Below are 19,962 nucleotides of genomic sequence, written 5' to 3'. Positions count from 1 at the left end.
TCCACTCACATCCCACCTTAAGCAATCCCTATGCCATTGGGATTGCTTAAGGTGGGATGTGAGTGGAAAGAAAAAAGTTTGAAAACCACAGGGTTAGAGGTTGTGAACCACTGCTCTCGACCCAATTGTTACTGAAATATTTTGGTTAAGAAAAATTGTCATTGGCCCATTTCCTTTGGAGTTATGAAACCCTGCGCATAACGAGTCAATTAGATGTGATTAAAACAGTGGTTTTCAACCTTTTTCTTTCCACTCACATCCCACCTTAAGCAACCCCTTACTAATCACAGAGCACCTATGGCATAGGAGATACTTCAAGTGGGATGTGAGTGGAAAGGAAAAGGTTGAGAACCACTGCTCTACTGTCTTCATTCTCATGGCCATCTGCAGTTTTTTAAAACCGTCTCTACCCTGATGCTAACAGATGTGTTTCTTCTCCATTCCAATCTTAGTCAGGCATAGTGTCACCCATCATTAAAGTTTTAATGTCAAAATTCAAAATGGCTTCAAAATTCAAAAATAAATTGATAAGAGCAGCAGTTTCAACGAATCCTTTTCCATTGTGAAGCTGAAATCAGTTGAGAAAGCCCTGAGTATTTCTTGATGTCCAGATCTTCTGTCATTTCTTCTGATGCTTTTCAAGAATCCTGAAAAAACTCTGGAACTGCAGTTAAATGTAAAAACTGTGGATATTCACCAAGAAATTGCAGATTTTAAATAATATCCCATCTCTCCAGAGGGGTTAGGCATACGTACCCCAACACAAGTTAAACCTGAAAGACAATTTTCTGAGTTTATTTAATGTTGATGCTGAATCTTACCTCTAACATGGCTAACCATTAAAGTTCTCCCAAATAGTGACCATTCTTTTTGCATAAATAGGGATTTTGAAAGGTAATTTTGTGCCATCATAGTTGACCCTAATCCTTTTCTTACCTCTTGTCAAGAAAAATGAAGGACTTGAGCCGTAGATGATTTTCTCTCTGGAGCCTATAAGCCAATTAGTAGTGCTAATGATCTATGTCGGATCAGGTCAAAGGTTAGCCTGCCATCTTTGCCAATTAATTAATTAATCAAGATCCAAAAAATATTTTTTTCTCACAAAATGTGGCCTCATGACAACAATGTTTCAATCTCTTCGGCAATAAAAATAAAACCACTCTGATCCTTGATTTATGATTCTAATTCTTTCCCACCACAATTTGTGTTGTACTTTAATGCTTTAAACATCTCAGTTATTTATGAAGCCCGTATGAATCATATGTTTATTATGTGTGTCATCATCAAGAGTAATGTCTTCTCAAACCAGTTTCAAATTAAAGAGGTTTTTTTTCCTTATTATAATGATGATAAGACTAGGTTTCTGGTGGATATTTGATCTGCTGCTGCCTCCCTTTACACCCTCATTGAAGCTTAATTTCAATCCCCTATTTTCAGTGATAGGAGAGACTCAAAGAGATTCAACGAATCCCTTACCATGTCCTTGCCAACTATCAATCACCCACTTTTATGTTACTCCTACCCTAATTCATTTTATTTTCCCTACTTTCCCATCAACTGATTCTACCTTTCTCCAACACTCCAGGGCTAAATGACAGACCAACCCACACATTTTAGGGATGCCATAGGGAAAAATAATAAACTGTAAGTCAGAATTGAACCTGAGCCACTGCGCAGTTCTTTAATATATCTAGTTTTAACCCTACTAGCTCTTTGATAACATTTCAAACTTCAACTTTGATAATTTAATAAGGTCATTCAAACATGGGCGGCACAGTTAATGCAACACTGTTACAGCGTCAGCGACCGGGACTTGAATTCCGAGCTGTCTGTAAGGAGTTTGTACGTTCTCCCTGTGTCTCCATAGGTTTCCTCTGGGTGCTTCAGATTCCTCCACCATTCAAAAAACATACCGGGGGTTGTAGGTCAATTGGGTGGTATGGGATCATGGGCCAAAATGGCAGGTTATCATGTTATTGAATTAATTATTTGATCAGGCAATTTCACAGAGAAATTTATTGGACCACGACAGTAATTCCTATTAAAAGAAAAAAACGAATGAAAAATGCTACAGAGGAAAATATTCTCTGGTGGGAATAGTACTAGACCAGAAACAGCAGCAGGAAAAAAAGATTACATGGGTATTAAAGGTTACGGAGAGAAGGCGGGGAAGGGGTACTGAACTTTAAGATCAGCCATGATCTTGTTGAATGGCGGAGCAGGCTCGAAGGGTCGAATGACCTACTCCTGCTCCTATCTTCTATGTTTCTATGTCCAGGCTATAACTTCTGAGATGTGAGAGAGGTAGATGAGATGAACTCACACCACGTGGACACATACATTTCTGCGTGATATATTTCTTCAGTATAAGGGTATTAAAGGTTACGGAGAGAAGGGGGGATGGGGTACTGACCTTTAAGATCAGCCATGATCTCGTTGAATGGCGGAGCAGGCTCGAAGGGTCGAATGACCTACTCCTGCTCCTATCTTCTATGTTTCTATGTCCAGGCTATAACTTCTGAGATATGAGAGAGATAGATGAGATGAACTCACACCACGTGGACACATACATTTCTGCGTGATATATTTCTTCAGTATAAGGGTATTAAAGGTTACGGAGAGAAGAAGGGGACGGGGTACTGAACTTTAAGATCAGCCATGATCTCGTTGAATGGCGGAGCAGGCTCGAAGGGTCGAATGACATACTCCTGCTCCTATCTTCTATGTTTCTATGTTTCTATAAAGATTATACAGAAATGGATATGCCACCAGAGTATCTGATGACTGATTGTTGAAAGGTTTAAGTAATAAGAGGAAGGAAATTGGAAATTTTCAGATTTAATTATAAATTGAGATATTTGTTATAATGATCTAAACACACAAAAAAAATGGTAGCAACTTATTTATCCTTATAAGGTCTATAACTCAGAGTTGTAAGTTAATGTTGGAAAGGATTTTCCCCAGTTCATTAAAATATTGTCAGAGATGTCAAGATTGATGAATATACTTACATATTGAAAATATATAAGATTTCTTTGTAAACAAGATATTTTCCATAAACCACAATACACCATTAAAAGCAGATGAATAGATACCTTTTTCGGATGGAAGAGTTAGTATTGGTGGCCTACGTGATCTGTATTGGGCTCTGGATTCTTCACAATTTATATTAATTGCATAGATACAAAGACAAAACATGATGTCTCCAAGATTGTTGGAAAAAAAAATACCAGTTCTGATATCTGAATACCAGATGGAAAAGTGGGATTTGAGAATATCGACACATGAGCAAGAAGGTAGCTATTATTACCTAGACCAGGAGCAATAGATAATGGTATCTTCAAAACAATAATTTTTTATTAATTACATAACACTTCTTACTTAACTCTAAACTTAACCTCAGTGTGTGCATGTGTGTGTGTGTGGGGGGGGGGGGGGAGGGAGAGGCCCCAAAGCCATTACAGTTTAGGGCAGATTTGTAAAAAGAATCTTTTCAAAGTTCAGTCAGTTTTACGTTGAAACTCAGATTCTTTAAATTGTTGCTCAAAAGTAATTATGGAGTAAGGGTGAGGCATTAGACTTCTTGAAACTCACAAAATTCTTGTAGAGTTGTTTCTTCATACGACTGATTTCCCTCCCTTGCATGGAGGCTACAGTATTTGTGATCTCTGCACAATAATTTCAACAAACCCAGGCAAGGGTTACATGAAGTGGCCTTGTAAAAATGGACCACGGTGAAGCTGTCCTTTTTTCAAAGGGCCAGCTGAAGTGGCTCTTTCTTGCCACTGATTTTGTGTATCTCCCATGGTAAAGAGAACACCACAATAAGAGACCTTCTCCTGAGCATGTCTCTGCATTTTCTGACCTCAGATGTTTCTTGGTGCAATATTAAAATACATCATTTCAAACGTTTTAATCACATGACTTGCTTTGCTCATCTGTTCTGTTTGAACTCTCATCTCTTCCAAAAGTATGAGTTAATATGCTTCAAAATTATCTGCTGAAGCCACAACAGATGGCTTTTATGTACACAGATCATTGAAGCAAAACTCCTCATTGTGTGTACAGGTGCTTCTCCTTAGCAAACCCTATTGTTCCAGCAATTGAATGAACCATTCAATTCTATTTTTTATGGGTCTATTTTCCAGATGCTGCCTCTCCAAAAGACCTGTCATCTGCCATCTCAAAGAATTGTGTGTGTCTGTGTCCCTGTCCCGCCCAGAAAATCCCTTTACTAAAAAAAATATATGAATGTTTAACCAAAAATTAATAATAACACATTTCTGTCACAGGTCAGAAAATGTGAGCTTGTGTATCTTGTTAAAAACAATACTTAAAAAAAAAACGGAACATAGTATTATGTGCAATTTTGGTCACTGTATTTGACTCAGAATCACTGCAGTGTGCATTCATTCAATAACCACTTGGAAGACATCAGAAGATGTGATTATATGAAGGGTATTTCAATGTACTTAGTGAGTTTATAAGTGTTCCACTGTGACCCCCTCTAACATGCTAATGCCCCCCCTAACATTTGTTCTGGCACCAACCTTGCGGTTACATTCTCTCCTGATTCATTTGGCTGAGACTTGCACGTCGAACATTGATTTAGAACATAACCCATGTTCATTGTGATTGGGTATTCCTCTGCATTGACCGTGATTTTCTATTGTGAGAATTTGAATTAACAATGAAGGGATATGTTCACTTTAACCCAAATAGTGAGTGTTAGCATGGAGGAGAGGCAAAGGAGAAATTTAAAGAGATGAACCAATCACGTCAGATAGCAAAATAGGCATTGAGAATTAGAGTCTAACAGGAAAATACAGGTTAGGAGTGAACCTTCAATCAAAAGAGCAGATGAATTGGTAGAAACTGGAGGACCTTCAAAACTAAATGACCTTTCTATTAATGAACACAATATGCTTAACGAGAAAGGTATATGTCTGTGGCTAACTATTTATTTTACCTAGTCCTGCACCCAGATCATAGCCGTCATATCCTTGTTCCAATCCAATTTTCTCTTTAATGTTGAAACTGAACCCACATCCATCACCTCTGTGGGCAGCTAGTCACAACCCAATGAGTGAAGAAGTTCTCCCTAATGTTCCCTTAAACATTTCAACTTTCACCCTTAACTCTAGTTGCAACAAAAATCCTGTTTGAATTTACCCTCTCTATACCCCTCACAATATTGTACATCTCTATCAAATCTCCCCTTGTTTTTTGATGGTCCAGGGAATAAAGCTTTAACCTCGTCAACTTTTCCCTGTAACTCAATTTTCTTCAAGTCCTCAAGTTTCCTCTAGGGTGACCCGGTTATCAAAGAAGGTGGCATTGGAGGTTCTGATTGACATCTTCCAAAATTCTACTACAGGATTCCCATATGTTAGAAGGTAACAAATACAGTTAAATAAAACAAATATAAATATTACTAATAGCAGAAATATAAATTCAAGTTTAATTTTATCTACATTAGAAGACCATGAGGATGGATAAAAATGAAAAAAAAAAGTCCAGTTGATTATCAGGAAATGATAGGTAATATGTGGCTCTTTAATAAGTCTCATCCTACAGTTTCCACCCTTAGCATTGATCAATCTAATGCACCAAGATTTATATTTATAATTATGCAATGGAACAGCTTTATATATATTTTATGACACTGCCAGCAAATTCTCTGCAAGTATTTCCTCACTCAAAGCAACTAAGTCATAGATCTCAAGAGATTAATTGATTACACGTCCAGCAGTTTCATCAAATAACTCACACAGCCGTGAAATACTCAAAATTAATCAGGTCCAGGAAGAGTTCTTTCTGAAGGCTCTTCATCTCCACATTATGGTTTTATCTCCCTGTCATATCATTATCTGGAGAAGTAGAATTTAATTGCATCGCATAGTATTTCCTGCATTTGGAGCAGTTGCTGCTCTCTGAGAAATCTGATAAATGCTCTTTTACACTTGTGAAAACAAGGTTGGTGTCTCTCCCCTATTACACACTATTTCACTCTTTAAATTTAGAATTTAAATTAAGACATATAACATGGTAACAGGCACTTTCAGCCCACGAGCCTATGTCGCCCAATTAAACCCGATTGACTTACAACCCCCGGTACATTTTGAAGGGTGGGAGGAAACCGAAGCATCCACAGGAAACCCACGCAGACACTGGACAACGTACAAACTCCTTACAGATAGCACTGGATTTGAATCCTGGTCCTATAACAGCATGCGCTAACCGCTACGCTAACTATGCTGGCCTCTTCTTGAAAATATATGAATGCCTTTTCCTTCAGTACGGCTAATCACGTTTCTCCCTTGGCAGTGAAATGGATGAAAAATGCATGTATGCTAATCATAGCTAGAGCTTAAAGAATACTGGATGAATACTGAACGGAACAAACATTAAATTTTCAGCGATGAATTAATCCGTTGGTCTATTTATTCCTGATAAAGATGTGTTGTTAGCATGCACAAGTACAGCAGAAAATTATTTCATGACTTGTGAGAGGCAGAAAGTCAGAATATGGCTCAAAGATGTGCAGGTCCACGAATCACAAGAGGGAAACTAAATATCTGGGTGTAGGCCACTGATATTTCAATGATCAGTGAAGGAGGCCAAAGGATTTCATGCAGAACATGTCCTCCCAGGAGCCAAAAGAAGAAGGGTGGCACAGTTAGTATAGCAGCTAACACAGCCCTATTACCGCACCAGCAACCCAGGTTCAATTCTGGCACTGTGCGGAATTTGTATGTTTTTCTTGTGTGCCCACATGGGTTTCCTCCCAAGATCCAAAGATGCATGGGGGTTAGTAAGTTGATTGGTCACAAGCGTATTTGGCGATGCAGGTTCGTGGATGGAAGAGCCTGTTACTGCATCGCTAAATTAAAATTACATTAATATTTATTCATTGTTGTAAATCCCAAATAGTTAGAGGACACTGGCATGGAAGTTTGGGTTGCGGGGGTGGGGGGGGGGGGGTGGGAAGGCGGGCCTCATAATGTTTACCAAATTATAAAGGGAAACATATGAAATAGCAGAAGTGTCTAATACAGTGTGTAGGTTTAATGCAAGGTATAGGAACTTTGGAGCAGATTGATGAGAATGTGGAAGGACACGGACGATGTAGAAACTCCCACAATGTTGAAGATGAAACATAACAGCACAGTATAGGCCTTGGGCCAACCAACATATTCCTACCATAAAAAAGAAAAAAAATACCAAACCCATTGTTTTTCTTTCAACCATGTGCCTAAACCCATTGTTTTTCTTTCAACCATGTGCCTAAGCCCAAGAGTGTCTTAAATTCTCCTAATATTTCAGCCTCCACCACATCTCCGTCAAGGCATTCCTGGCACCCACAACTCTCTATATGGGAGAAAAAAAACACTTACACCTGATGCCTCCCCAAATCTTTCCTCCCTTTACTTTCTGTAGATGTCTTCCATGTTTGGTATTCCTGTCCTGGGGAAAAAGAACTATCTTGCTCAGAATCTTACAGACCTCTATTAAGTCCCCCCTCATCCTTCTCCACTGCAAAGAGTGCAAAGGCATTCATATATTTTCAGGAAGAGGCCGGCATAGTTAGTGTAGCGGTTAACGCAATGCTGTTATAGGACCAATGATCAGGACCAGGATTCAAATCCAGGCCTGTAAGGAGTTTGTACATTGTCTCCGTATTTGTGTGGGTTTCCTGCGGATGGTTCGGTTTCCTCCCACCCTTCAAAATGTACAAGGGGCTGTAAGCCAATTGGGTTTAATTGGGCGACATAAGCTCGTGGGCTGAAAGTGCCTGCTAACCTTGCCTCATAAGACATTTTCTAAACCAGGCAACATCCTGGTAAATCTCCTCTGCACCCTCTCCACAGCTTCCACATCCTTCCTATAATGTCTATTTAAGTCTATTTGACTGCCATCGAGGTAGTTTAAGTTAATGGAATGAATACAGATAGGAAGTTAATGATCAGTATGGATGGTGTGTTGAAGGACCTGCTTTTGTGTCACTTGGCTCTATGATGCCATGACTCTATTCAGCCTAATGCTTTATTGAACAGTGAGCAAAATCTTTGGAATTCTGGCACAACCAGACACATTTTCCCTTCACCTCCCCTCTCTGCCTTCCTGCTCAAGCCAGAAACTGTATCTTAACCTTTGCCTCATAAAGGACACTGTTTGAACTCCTCCAGCATTTATTGTGTGTTTTTATTTAGCACATCTGTGTCAAAAGACACGATGAACTTCAAAGTCAGATGCGCCATCAATAATCACAAAAGACTGAACTTGTGAAACTGATTGACTGGAACAGCCATGAACCTCATTGACTGATCAAGACAGAGTGGAATGGGGAGCGTGCAAAGGGCTATGGGTAGGATCGGTCTCAGGAGGCATGTCTCTTTAAGATAAAGAGGACAGTTTTATCGTTTGGAAAACAGATTCCAAGGGTCTTCATTCAGAAGAAGATTTGATCCTGGGAAGACAGGATTTGTATTTTCCTTTTCACAGGAGATATATATGTGGCCAGAGAAGGTCACTTCTGCTTGAACAATATGTCTTGAGGACTACTCATCGAAAGAATTGTGCATTTAAAGAGGCCTGGTGTCCAAAAGTGCTTTAATAATCATTGCTGAACTGAAAATTTAAGACTTTCAAGCAAGACTGAAATGATGCTGATCATAAAATTGATTTTTCAGAGTGGGACTTTAATTATACACACACATTTACATTTGTACATGGTGGGATTAAATTTTGAGTTAAGTTTAGAGATAAGCAAGAAATGTTATATTATTAATAGTTTAATAAAAACTATTATTTTGAATTTACCATTGTCTGGTGAATTTTCCATTGCTGTTCCTTTGTTAGTCCTAACAAAATCCCTTTAGTCCCAAACAAAGTTAAAAGGGTTATTAGTTCGTAACAGATCTCAGATTTCATTTTCACTGAATTTAGTAAATTAGGGATAAAATGGTAAAGGAAGCAATCTGGTCTCCAGAAATTGGACTATTCATCTAGAAATACATTCAAATCCCACAAGATTTAAATTCAAGTAATTAACTAATTCTGAAATGAAAAGCTGCTCTCGGTAACAATATGCAAGATGTCTTTAACATCATGTTATAGTAGAGAACACAATTTTATAACACAAAATTGCCTCTGGGAGGCAAAAAGTCACCATTCGTGTCACCTGGCGATCCTTATTTTAAGACAGAGAGAGAGAGAAGCAAAAGAGATCCTTCTGAGTCACTGAATATCCATGGATTCAACTCCAGGACTCCCACAGCCCTTATTGCTGGACATACTCCTGTTTAATACATCAGCAACCCAAACTCTAGATCTAAATCTCTGAACTATCAGGAAGGCTTCAGGGCCCAAGTCCCTTCAATAGTTCTTGGCTTCTGCACCCTCTTGAATCAAATTTTCCAGCAGCCCACAACCCATACAGGTCCCTGACTGCAAGTCGCCTGCAATCTGTGTGGGTCCTTCATCAGCTGAACCTCTCACTGGTCTGCTGCCACAGTCACCATCCTGTAGGATTGTCTCCTCTGCTTCTTCTTCTCAACGTGGAGGTGTGCTCAACATTTCTGGTGCCTTGCACTGGTCTGCTACTCCCCATCATGCATAATAAGATGCCTTATGATCATCCATGTGGGCAATTTGCCCACTCCATGGATCCTGACTTAAGACCCTCAGCTGCATAATTAATTCTGCACTGCCCTAAAATGGGCAATGAATGAAGTATATCATTTGAAGCTGTGAATGAGTAAATAAACTAATCAGGCCTGGTCAAAAAAAGATAGCTCTACAAATAATTGTCAGTGCCCAAATAGTAAATTTAACAGTACAGAGCAAACTATTTAGCCCAATAAATATATGTTGTTATTTGTGTCCTTTAAAGGATTCCTCTTGAATTTCTTTATCCTAATTTATTCCATCCCCTTCACCCTCATGCACATACTCTCCTTTCCTCCTTGCAGATAGTTATTTTTTAAACATTCATTGGATAATGAAATTTCTCAAATTATTTTGTATTCACATGGAATGGTAAAAAGACCAGGCCCTATGGCCTCTATTGCCTGTGCAGAATTAAACTAATCCAATTTATCTGCACATGGTCTACATCTCTCATTTCCTACCAATTCATGTGCCTGACTAAATGCCTCTTTAAGCATTGCTATCACACTTGATTCATTCATGTCCCGTGTGTGATTGTACAGATTCTATCACCAATGTACATATGTACAGATGGTAGTGTAGGATGTCATGGTGGGGAGCTGGCTGATGGAGGACCTGAGTTTTCTTCAGGCTGACTTCCAGGCCAAACACTTTGGCAGTTTCCGCAAAACAGAACGGCAAGCGCTGAAGAGCTGGCTCTGAATGGGCAACTAAAGCGGCATCATCTGCAAAGTGTAGTTCATGGAGAAGTTGCTCTTGTGTCTTGGTGTGAGCTTGCAGGCGCCTCAGATTGAAGAGACTGCCATCTGTGCGGTACCAGATGTAAACAGTGTCTTCATTGTTGAGGTCTTTCATGGCTTGGTTCAGCATCATGCTGAAGAAGATTGAAAAGAGGGTTGGTGCGAGAACACAGCGTTGCTTCACGCCATTGTTAATGGAGAAGGGTTCAGAGAGCTTATTGCTGTATCTGACCCGACCTTGTTGGTTTTCGTGCAGTTGGATAACCATGTTGAAGAACTTTGGGGGTGCACAAAACTCAAAACGGTCAACCAGTTTACCTATCTCGGCTGCACCATTTCATCGGGTGAAAGGATCGACAATGAGATAGACAACAGACTCACCAAGGCAAATAGCGCCTTTGGAAGACTACACAAAAGAGTCTGGAAAATCAACCAACTGAAAAACCTCACAAAGATTAGCGCCGTTGTCATACCCACACTCCTGTTTGGCTCCAAATCATGGGTCCTCTACCGGCATCACCTACGGCTCCTAGAACGCTTCCACCAGCGTTGTCGCCGCTCCATCCTCAACATTTATTGGAGTGACTTCATCACCAACATCGAAGTACTCGAGATGGCAGAGGCCGACAGCATCAAATCCACGCTGCTGAAGATCAAACTGCGCTAGGTAGGTCACGTCTCCAGAATGGAGGACCATCGCCTTCCCAAGATCGTGTTATATGGCGAGCTCTCCACTGGCCACCGAGCCAGAGGTGCACCAAAGAAGAGGTACAAGGACTCCCTAAAGAAATCTCTTGGTGCCTGCCACATTGACCACCGCCAGTGGGCTGATATCACCTCCATCCGTGCATCTTGGCGCCTCACAGTTCGGCGGGCAGCAACCTCCTTTGAAGACCGCAGAGCCCACCTCACTGACAAAAGACAAAGGAGGAAAAACCCAGCACCCAACCCCAGCCCACCAATTTTCCCCTGCAACCGCTGCAACCGTGTCTGCCTGTCCCGCATCGGACTTGTCAGCCACAAACGAGCCTGCAGCTGACGTGGACATTACCCCTCCATAAATCTTCATCCGCGAAGCCAAGCCAAAGAAAGAAGTGTAGGATGACTGTGATTGGCTGAGAGTGTAGCCACACCTACTGGCAGGTCTTAAAGGATTGCTCCTAGCCAGACCAGGTCATTCTGGACTGGTTGACCTACTTGTGATATGCTCCAGTCTTTTAGTTAATAAAAGCCTTGATTTGGATCAACAAGTCTTTGGTTCTTTCGACACACACTACACCGTGACAATATGCTCCAGGCACCTATCACTCTCTATATAAAAAGACTTGCCTTGTAAATTTACTCCCTCTTTCCTTAAAACAGTGCACTCTGGCACTTGATATTTCCACCTATCTATGCCTCTCATAATTTTATATATTTCGATCAGGTTGGGCTTCAGCCTCCAAAACTGCAAAGAAAACAATTACAAATTTATCCAAGCTCTCCTTGTTGCAAAATCTCTTTGATCCTGGAGCATCCGGGTGAACCAGGAGGGCCTCGGATCAGGCAGCATCCACAGACAGAAATGGAAGTCAATGTTTTGGACCGGGACCCCACTTTTGAGAACCTCTGAGTCCCTCTGGATTCTTTTTGCTTGCTCAAGATTCCAGCATCTGCAGTTCTTGTGGTTATCCCATTGAACCCCTTCCACACCCTCTCCAAAGATTCCACATCTTCCCTGTAATGTGGCAACAGGAAGTACATACTTTAGTAATGAATTATATTGGTGGACTTGCCTGCAAAAAACTGCCTCAATATTTACCCTATGAAACCTCTTCCAGTTTCAACCAGGATACCACAGTCTACATTTTGTGCAAAAACAGTCCCATGCTGCTAAGTATTATTCTGGAATCATCTACGTACATCAGCTTGTTACTCCTTTAGTATTTATTATGTTTACAATACTGAGATCATGCTTAATACTTCAAATGTAGCTCTTTAGATTTCAATATAATTTATCTGCTTTTTATTGTTTTTCCATATCTGTTGACATTAATCGAAGGCCTTTGTCATGCATTTTGACTTGATTGACCTGTGTGGCTGCTTTTACCTGTTGCCTTAGCTGCAACAGAACCTCAGGAAATCAGGGATTATTTTCGGTGCTTCCAGCACTAGCAAGCTATCCCAAGAGGACCAAGATAACAGAAAGTCTTCCATTTCCATCAATTCTGTCTTTCATGACTGTTCTTGAGAATTGCTTTCATTTATTGGTTACTGGGTCTCAAGATTACACATTATATCTCACTTCTTTGCACCAACTTTGAAGGTAATGTTCTTGAGTCTTAATTTACTTTGGGACTTCCATCCTCAAGTAGCTGCAATCTGTTGAGACTGCTTAATGTTTATAAAGGTAAGTTTTAGTCGATAAGATTTTCGGAGATCCAAGTTGATGACTATGAGTCAGAAAGCAGGATGGAGATCAAAGATCTGGTTGTGTGGTGCCAGGACAACAATCTTGCTTTCAATTTCAATAAGATTCCACCTGCATTGAATTCACCCATCGTTATTGAATGAAGATCTACCGGGACCAATGCCTGAAGAGGGCGCACAAAATCAGTGCGCCAACATGGCCTGTTTCCGCTCCGTAAATGGTTATATGATTATATGATTATACGAAAATTGCAAGAAAATTGTTTGAAAATGGTTAAGCTCTGAAGTAGTTCATGCAGCTATTTAATTCCAGCACTTAAAGAGGACATTTTATTTTGAGAATAGGCAGTTGAAACTAATTCAATTTTCATGAAATGTCAATAAATGTTCATTTTTGCATATTTCTAAAACTTTTTTTGTAACACATTATTTTCCATTTAGCAACTGGCCTCATAATGGGATGTATGATTTACCCTGATGGCTGGGATTCAGATGCAGTCAAACAAATGTGTGGGAACAAAACAGACAAGTACACTTTGGGAGCATGCTCTGTTCGCTGGGCCTACATCTTAGCCATAATTGGGATCCTGGATGCTCTTATTCTGTCCTTCTTGGCTTTTGTACTTGGCAACAGACAAGACAGCCTTCTTCCTGAAGACTTCAAGGTAGAAAATAAAGGTAAATAATTTTATACATGGTGTGTTGTAAAGAATTTACATTTATGTTGAAAATAAAGTTTAAATGTTCTCAAGGTGAATCTTTTCAAGTTGAGAATAATGCGGATAGGAAAGTTGAGACTTTTGAGGGAAACAATTAACCATGTAAATATTGTTGATTATATCAGTGTGCAAGCATAAACTCGACATCAGCAGCATGATAACTTTGTTAAGGCCAAGTTCCCTAATGCAAATTGAACTACCATATACTGTATACTTGTGTAAGAGTCATGTTTTCTAGACTTTTTTAGTGTTAAATTTGTAGGGTCAGCTATTACATGGATGCTGCTTTTGAGGGGCATCACACTAGATAATTCACACTAGAATCCAAAATATTGCATCAGTGTTAGGACAAGTCCAAATGACCTCTAAACTAATAAGGAACAAAGAACAAAAACAGAATTAATTAAAGTAATAAAAGGGAGAGAGGTTATCTGGGCCTCAAGCAGATGCTGCTCTGCAGTGTGTCAAGGTAAATGTGTGTTAACATTGGTAATCAGTTATGAATTTCAACATTATGCAACAATTATTTTTATTAGGGCAGCACGGTTGGTGCGGCAGTTAGCACAACACCTTTACAGCGCCAGCTGTAGGGGCTCGAATCCTGCGCTGTCTGTAAGGAGTTTGTACGCTCTCCCTGTGTCTTCATGGGTTTTCTCCAGAGGCTCCAGTTTCCTCCACCGTTCAAAATGTACCGGGAGGTGGAGGCAAATTGGGCAGCACAGACATGTTGGACCGAATTAGCCTGTAACCGTGCTCTGTGTCTAAATTTATGTCAGCGCAACAATTTGACCTCTGCGGCATTTGCACTCTCAACAGATTCTGCACATCCATGGTGTGGAACTGCATCTCCCCATTCCCCCCCACCCCCATTACATGCCCACAGACAAAAAGCATTTCCCTCTCACGTTAAGGATGAACTGCACCCCCCTCGCTGGTTTCAGCAACAATGGTAAAGATACTAATGAGATCCTGCGAAGATGCCCATGACGAAACAGAAGTGATTTTAAAGGGAGAGAAGATTAAAAACTACTGACATCAAACAGAACTACAAACTAAAAGAAAAGGCAGGAACAACTGTATACAAACAGTGTTCCCTTGTGATTTTTAGTTATACGCTGAAACTGTGAAAGCTTTGGAGGAAGAAACAATGATTTTTTTTAAATTGGTAAGAATTCTCTCGCACTCAAGTCTACAATTAGTTCAGTCACCCTAAACCATTCATTTCCTCATTGTAACATTTATGTTCAAGCACTTGCAACTCTTATCTGTGAAGAACTAGGATCAACTATTACAGGTAATATATTGAAAATTCCAGATTTTTGGTCAAAAATAGGGGTTAAACTTTTGAGATTGACTTTTTTTACGTGTATATCTGGGGTCTATTTCTCTTGCACTGCAATACTGCATAGACCTAAAGATGGCTCAGAGATCCATGGCAATTAATAGCAACCATTATTTGCTCCAAGCTTCCCCCCGCTAAATGTCTTTCTCCTAATGACCCCATAATGAATCCTTCAAATCTGTGCATTTCATTATACAAAAGAAAATATTGGCTTAATGTTAAGAGCAACTTAAGATGCACTAAACAATTGAAGAACCAAATGCTCTAATTAGGAGCAAATACCATTTATACAAAAATGAGTTTGTGCTAGAATTGGGAATAAGACGGCAGATAATTAAATTGTAAAAACAAAAATAAATAACGAACATCTATAGACACTGTGGTTGAAGTAAAAGCCCACAATGCTGGAGAAACTCAGCAGGTCAAGCAGTGCTCTTTATATCTTCTTTGGCTTGGCTTCGCAGACGAAGATTTTATGGAGGGGTAAAAGTCCACGTCAGCTGCAGGCTCGTTTGTGGCTGACCAGTCCGATGCGGGACAGGCAGACACGATTGCAGCGGTTGCAAGGGAAAATTGGTTGGTTGGGGTTGGGTGTTGGGTTTTTCCTCCTTTGCCTTTTGTCAGTGAGGTGGGCTCTGCGGTCTTCTTCAAAGGAGGTTGCTGCCCGCCAAACTGTGAGGCGCCAAGATGCACGGTTTGAGGCGATATCAGCCCACTGGCGGTGGTCAATGTGGCAGGCACCAAGAGATTTCTTTAGGCAGTCCTTGTACCTTTTCTTTGGTGCACCTCTGTCACGGTGGCCAGTGGAGAGCTCGCCATATAACACGATCTTGGGAAGGCGATGGTCCTCCATTCTGGAGACGTGACCCACCCAGCGCAGCTGGATCTTCAGCAGCGTGGACTCGATGCTGTCGACCTCTGCCATCTCGAGTACTTCGACGTTAGGGATGAAAGCGCTCCAATGGATGTTGAGGATGGAGCGGAGACAACGCTGGTGGAAGCGTTCTAGGAGCCGTAGGTGATGCCGGTAGAGGACCCATGATTCGGAGCCGAACAGGAGTGTGGGTATGACAACGGCTCTCTATACGCTTATCTTTGTGAGGTTTTTCAGTTGGTTGTTTTTCCAGACTCTTTTGTGTAGTCTTCCAAAGGCGCTATTTGCCTTGGCGAGTCTGTTGTCTATCTCGTTGTCGATCCTTGCATCCGATGAAATGGTGCAGCCGAGATAGGTAAACTGGTTGACCGTTTTGAGTTTTGTGTGCCCGATGGAGATGTGGGTAGTCATGGTGGGGAGCTGGCTGATGGAGGACCTCAGTTTTCTTCAGGCTGACTTCCAGGCCAAACATTTTGGCAGTTTCCGCAAAACAGGATGTCAAGCGCTGAAAAGCTGGCTCTGAATGGGGTTAAAAATACATAACCAATGTTTTGGGCTCAAGCCCCTCATCAAGGTATGGAAGAATGTTAAGGTAGTTGCGGTCACCCCTAGTGTCTACAGATTTTCATGATTTACTTTACTGCCTGATGTGTACAGAAACTCAAACGTTTATGTAAATGTTGATGACTTTAACAGGATGAAATGTCAGGAAGATGAAATGGATGGTTAGATTTAACTACCTGTAGAGAATGCTCAAGGTTTAACAGTGAAACAAAACAAATTGAGATTGGTGTCCCAATCTGTGCATCTCTGGGCTGAAGATGGATAGTTCTTATTCATCAGGTGCTCAAATAGTTATGAATTTTAATTAGCTATAACATCAGTGAGAAACAATTTCACTCAATTTCTCAGATTCGGTTTATTTTTTAAAAAATAGGTAAGTAACTAAATGGGGCTGCGCTATGAAAGCTAAAATTACTATTTATTCTGGTTCTAAAAAGAGGTGTCAATATCCAGTCTTAACATTAACCCACATGTGTATTGTCTTTCAAATGATTTTTAAAATGTCTACTCGATGATTGAGATGTTTCATTGCATCACTAAATTAGCATGAGGGAAAACACACATTACAATATACATACACAAGATGAAATGCATTCACCTGGGTTTACTGAGTTGTGTAAGTGAGTGGGGGAAAAAGTGAAATTAAAGTTATACTAAAAAAGAAAAATCCACTTTATGTAAAAACCATGTCAACATGTTGAATACACAGTAAAGATCTCATTAAAACCTCAGTGCAGTAGAGGCTTTGACCAGCAGTCACTTTCTTTGCAGTCATTTTATGATTGGAAATACGAACTGTACGGCACAGGAACAGGCACTTTAGGCCTACATCTATGCCAACCATGATGGTCACCATATGACTGAGTATGGTCCATATTCCTCCATTTCCTTCTTGTTCATCTGCTGCCTAAACATCTCTTAAAAATTGCTATTCTATTTGATTTTACCTCCTTTCCTGTCAGAATATCTGTGCATTAGATTTTAACTAACAAGAACTTAATCAATTTATTCACACCATAAGATCCATTCACCATTTGTGAACTGGTGGAAGATCATGCAATGTGGTCTATCATCAGATGGGCGTTACTGGAATTTTGAGATGGATTTTTAATTCAGTCCTGGTTTTTGTCGCATATCTCCTCTATCAAGTTCACCTGTTGTCTTCTCTAAGTAGCAGCGGGCCATCACCATTTAAATTACTAAACATTGTTGAAATGCTGTCACTTCAATTCTAACCCAGGTCAGGGGGAGAAGACATTTCAAAGCAGCTCTCAAAGGAAGATCTGGCTTCTTGTCGAGAAGCCTGTGGAGATTCTGGAAGGATTGTGCAGAAAGGAAAGGGTCCAAGCCAGCAAAGCTATGACTTCATGGTGTGCAGAGGAGGACTTTTCTCCCTTTCTCAACTTACTTCTTGCAAGACTGTTGACCTGCTTCAGTGTTTGTCGAATCAAACCAGTTTGACTGCCTACTGACACAATAGAACACTGCAGATTGATGTCAGAGATTTAGGAGAAAAATTCAAAATGGATAAGATAACTACAGATTTGTAACAATGCATTCTCCCTCCACATTATCACTGGAATCAAGAGTTTCAGCCACATGGAAAATAATGAAAGTTATGCATGTTTCTTACTGGTATGACTGCACCCTAAAACACATCATACGCTTTATTACTTGCTCACCATACTGGGTTACTTTTACCTTTCTCTTGCCTCCCAACAAGCTTGAGGTCTTTCCCTGGCACTGTTCTAGGAAGCAGAAAGGGCCACAAGTAATATCTAGGCCAGCCACTCTCAATGGAGGCCCTATGGCTTCCCTGAAGGCCACAGCATAATTAGGTAAAAGCCTACAGCATAATTGGGTAAAAGCCTTGTTTTCTTTTCATATGATTATATGTACTGGCTGGCCCACCCTCTGGGTGTCCTTCTACCTTGGCTCCTCCCTTAGTCCTGCCCATGTGACCCCAGGCCATAAAGGTAGAGTCCCCTCTCTTTCCTGCTTATTCCTAGCCTTGGACCTGGGCCAGCAGTCTCTAGTACAATAAAGCCTATCGTTCTCGTCAGTCTTTGTCTGAGTCACTATTGGGGCTACTGATAGCGCCCAACAATTTATTGTACTAAATTTTGGAGGTCTCCGGTAATGGAGAAATTGCTGCGCCCAGAACGGCTAGCAGTTGACCCCCAAGTCCCAGGTGCTTCAGTACGCTTCAAGCAGTGGATGAACTGCTTCAACAACTTCCTCGACGCTGCTGCTGAGGTGGTCGACTCTGACGAAAAGTTAAAAATCCTTCAGGCACAAGTCGGCCAGATGGCCTTCCTGACAATCCAAGGCAGTGCGACCTACAACAAAGCGATGGCTGAGCTGCAGGTGCTGTACAAGCCTAAAGTGTACGTGGTATACTCCTGTTACCTGCTGGCGTCCAGAAAACAACAGCCTGGTGAGTTCACTGAAGAGTTCATCCAGGCCTTGGTCACACTGGGAAAAGACTGGGGGAACTCATGGCCACTATATCCCTAACCCAGTGCATGGAAGAACTGATTCAAGACGCCTCCGTGTCGGGTCTGAGGTCAGATTATATCCGGCAATGACTCCTCGAGGAGGACCCATTCCCACTCAAAAAGGCTATTGACTTAATCAGGACTTTAGACTCAGCCCAGCGCCACGCGGTGTCGATCGCGGGCAGAGTAGGCCATATCCGTATGTTCCACCACGAGGGCCTTCGGCCTGAGACTCAACATCGGGCGTTACTGACCCGACCATGGCTGCAATTACGCCAACTGCATCATCAAGATGCAACTTCTGTGGGCAGTCCAAGCATTTGCGATGCCTCTGCCCCGCGAGGGGGGCTACGTGTTCGGGCTGCAGGAGGAGGGGCCATTACCAGAACATCTGCAGGTCCCGACCGCAGTCCAGGAGCAGTGCAGCGTGCGTTCCAGAGGAGCTTCTGGCGCTGACCGTGTGCACGGTAAGGGGAGCGCCATCTTGTCAGCCATCACTCCTCTTCAGTACAATCTAGTCTGTATATTGGTGATCCAGCAGGGATCAATGACAAATTAAACTGTTTTCTCATTATAACCATAAAATATTAAGATTAAATATGAGGCAAAATAAAAGCATATTTTAGAAGGTTTTTTGTAGCATTCCTCCTGTATTAATTATAGGATCAATTCTTAGATTAACTTAAGTAACAGAAAGCTTGCCTCCTAAACTCACCTCATTTGCATGAGAAATGTGTTTGTTGTGTTAGAACAGTGCGGTAAAATTGGTGAATGTGCAAGGGAATACTGAACTTTTAGTAGATCAACCATATAATAGAAAAGCAGGCAATATTCTTTGAAGTTCATGAAATTGATAGCTCTTTTTGCAACTTAATAACATTGGTTTTCACTGCAAGATAACAGCTCTCCATGGCAATAAGTCCTTTTCCCAAAGATAATTACAGTGCAATTAATTGGAAATTTGACAATAGTAGCTGCTTAGGAGGGAAACAAACAGGTTTTCTCCCGGGGCTGAGACATATAAGGCAATCGAACAACTGAAAAGTGGCAAAGCAGCAGGTATGGATGGAATCCCCCCAGAAGTCTGGAAGGCTGGCGGCAAAACTCTGCATGCCAAACTGCATGAGTTTTTCAAGCTTTGTTG

General features: G+C 41.0%; 1 protein-coding gene across 1 annotated transcript in view; it reads left to right on the top strand.

Moving 5' to 3' along the window:
- Positions 1–19,962, top strand: part of LOC138762957 (LHFPL tetraspan subfamily member 5 protein-like) — a 90,439-nt gene that overhangs the window by 57,977 nt on the left and 12,500 nt on the right. The window contains exon 2 of the mRNA XM_069936453.1: positions 13,263–13,499. Coding sequence (XP_069792554.1) covers positions 13,263–13,499 — 237 coding nt within the window. The remainder of the gene's footprint in view (positions 1–13,262; positions 13,500–19,962) is intronic.

Source organism: Narcine bancroftii, chromosome 5 (assembly GCF_036971445.1).
Source record: "Narcine bancroftii isolate sNarBan1 chromosome 5, sNarBan1.hap1, whole genome shotgun sequence".
Taxonomy (NCBI): Eukaryota; Metazoa; Chordata; class Chondrichthyes; order Torpediniformes; family Narcinidae; genus Narcine; species Narcine bancroftii.
Note: the sequence above shows the minus strand (reverse complement) of the source record. Positions and strands in the feature narration are given on the sequence as shown.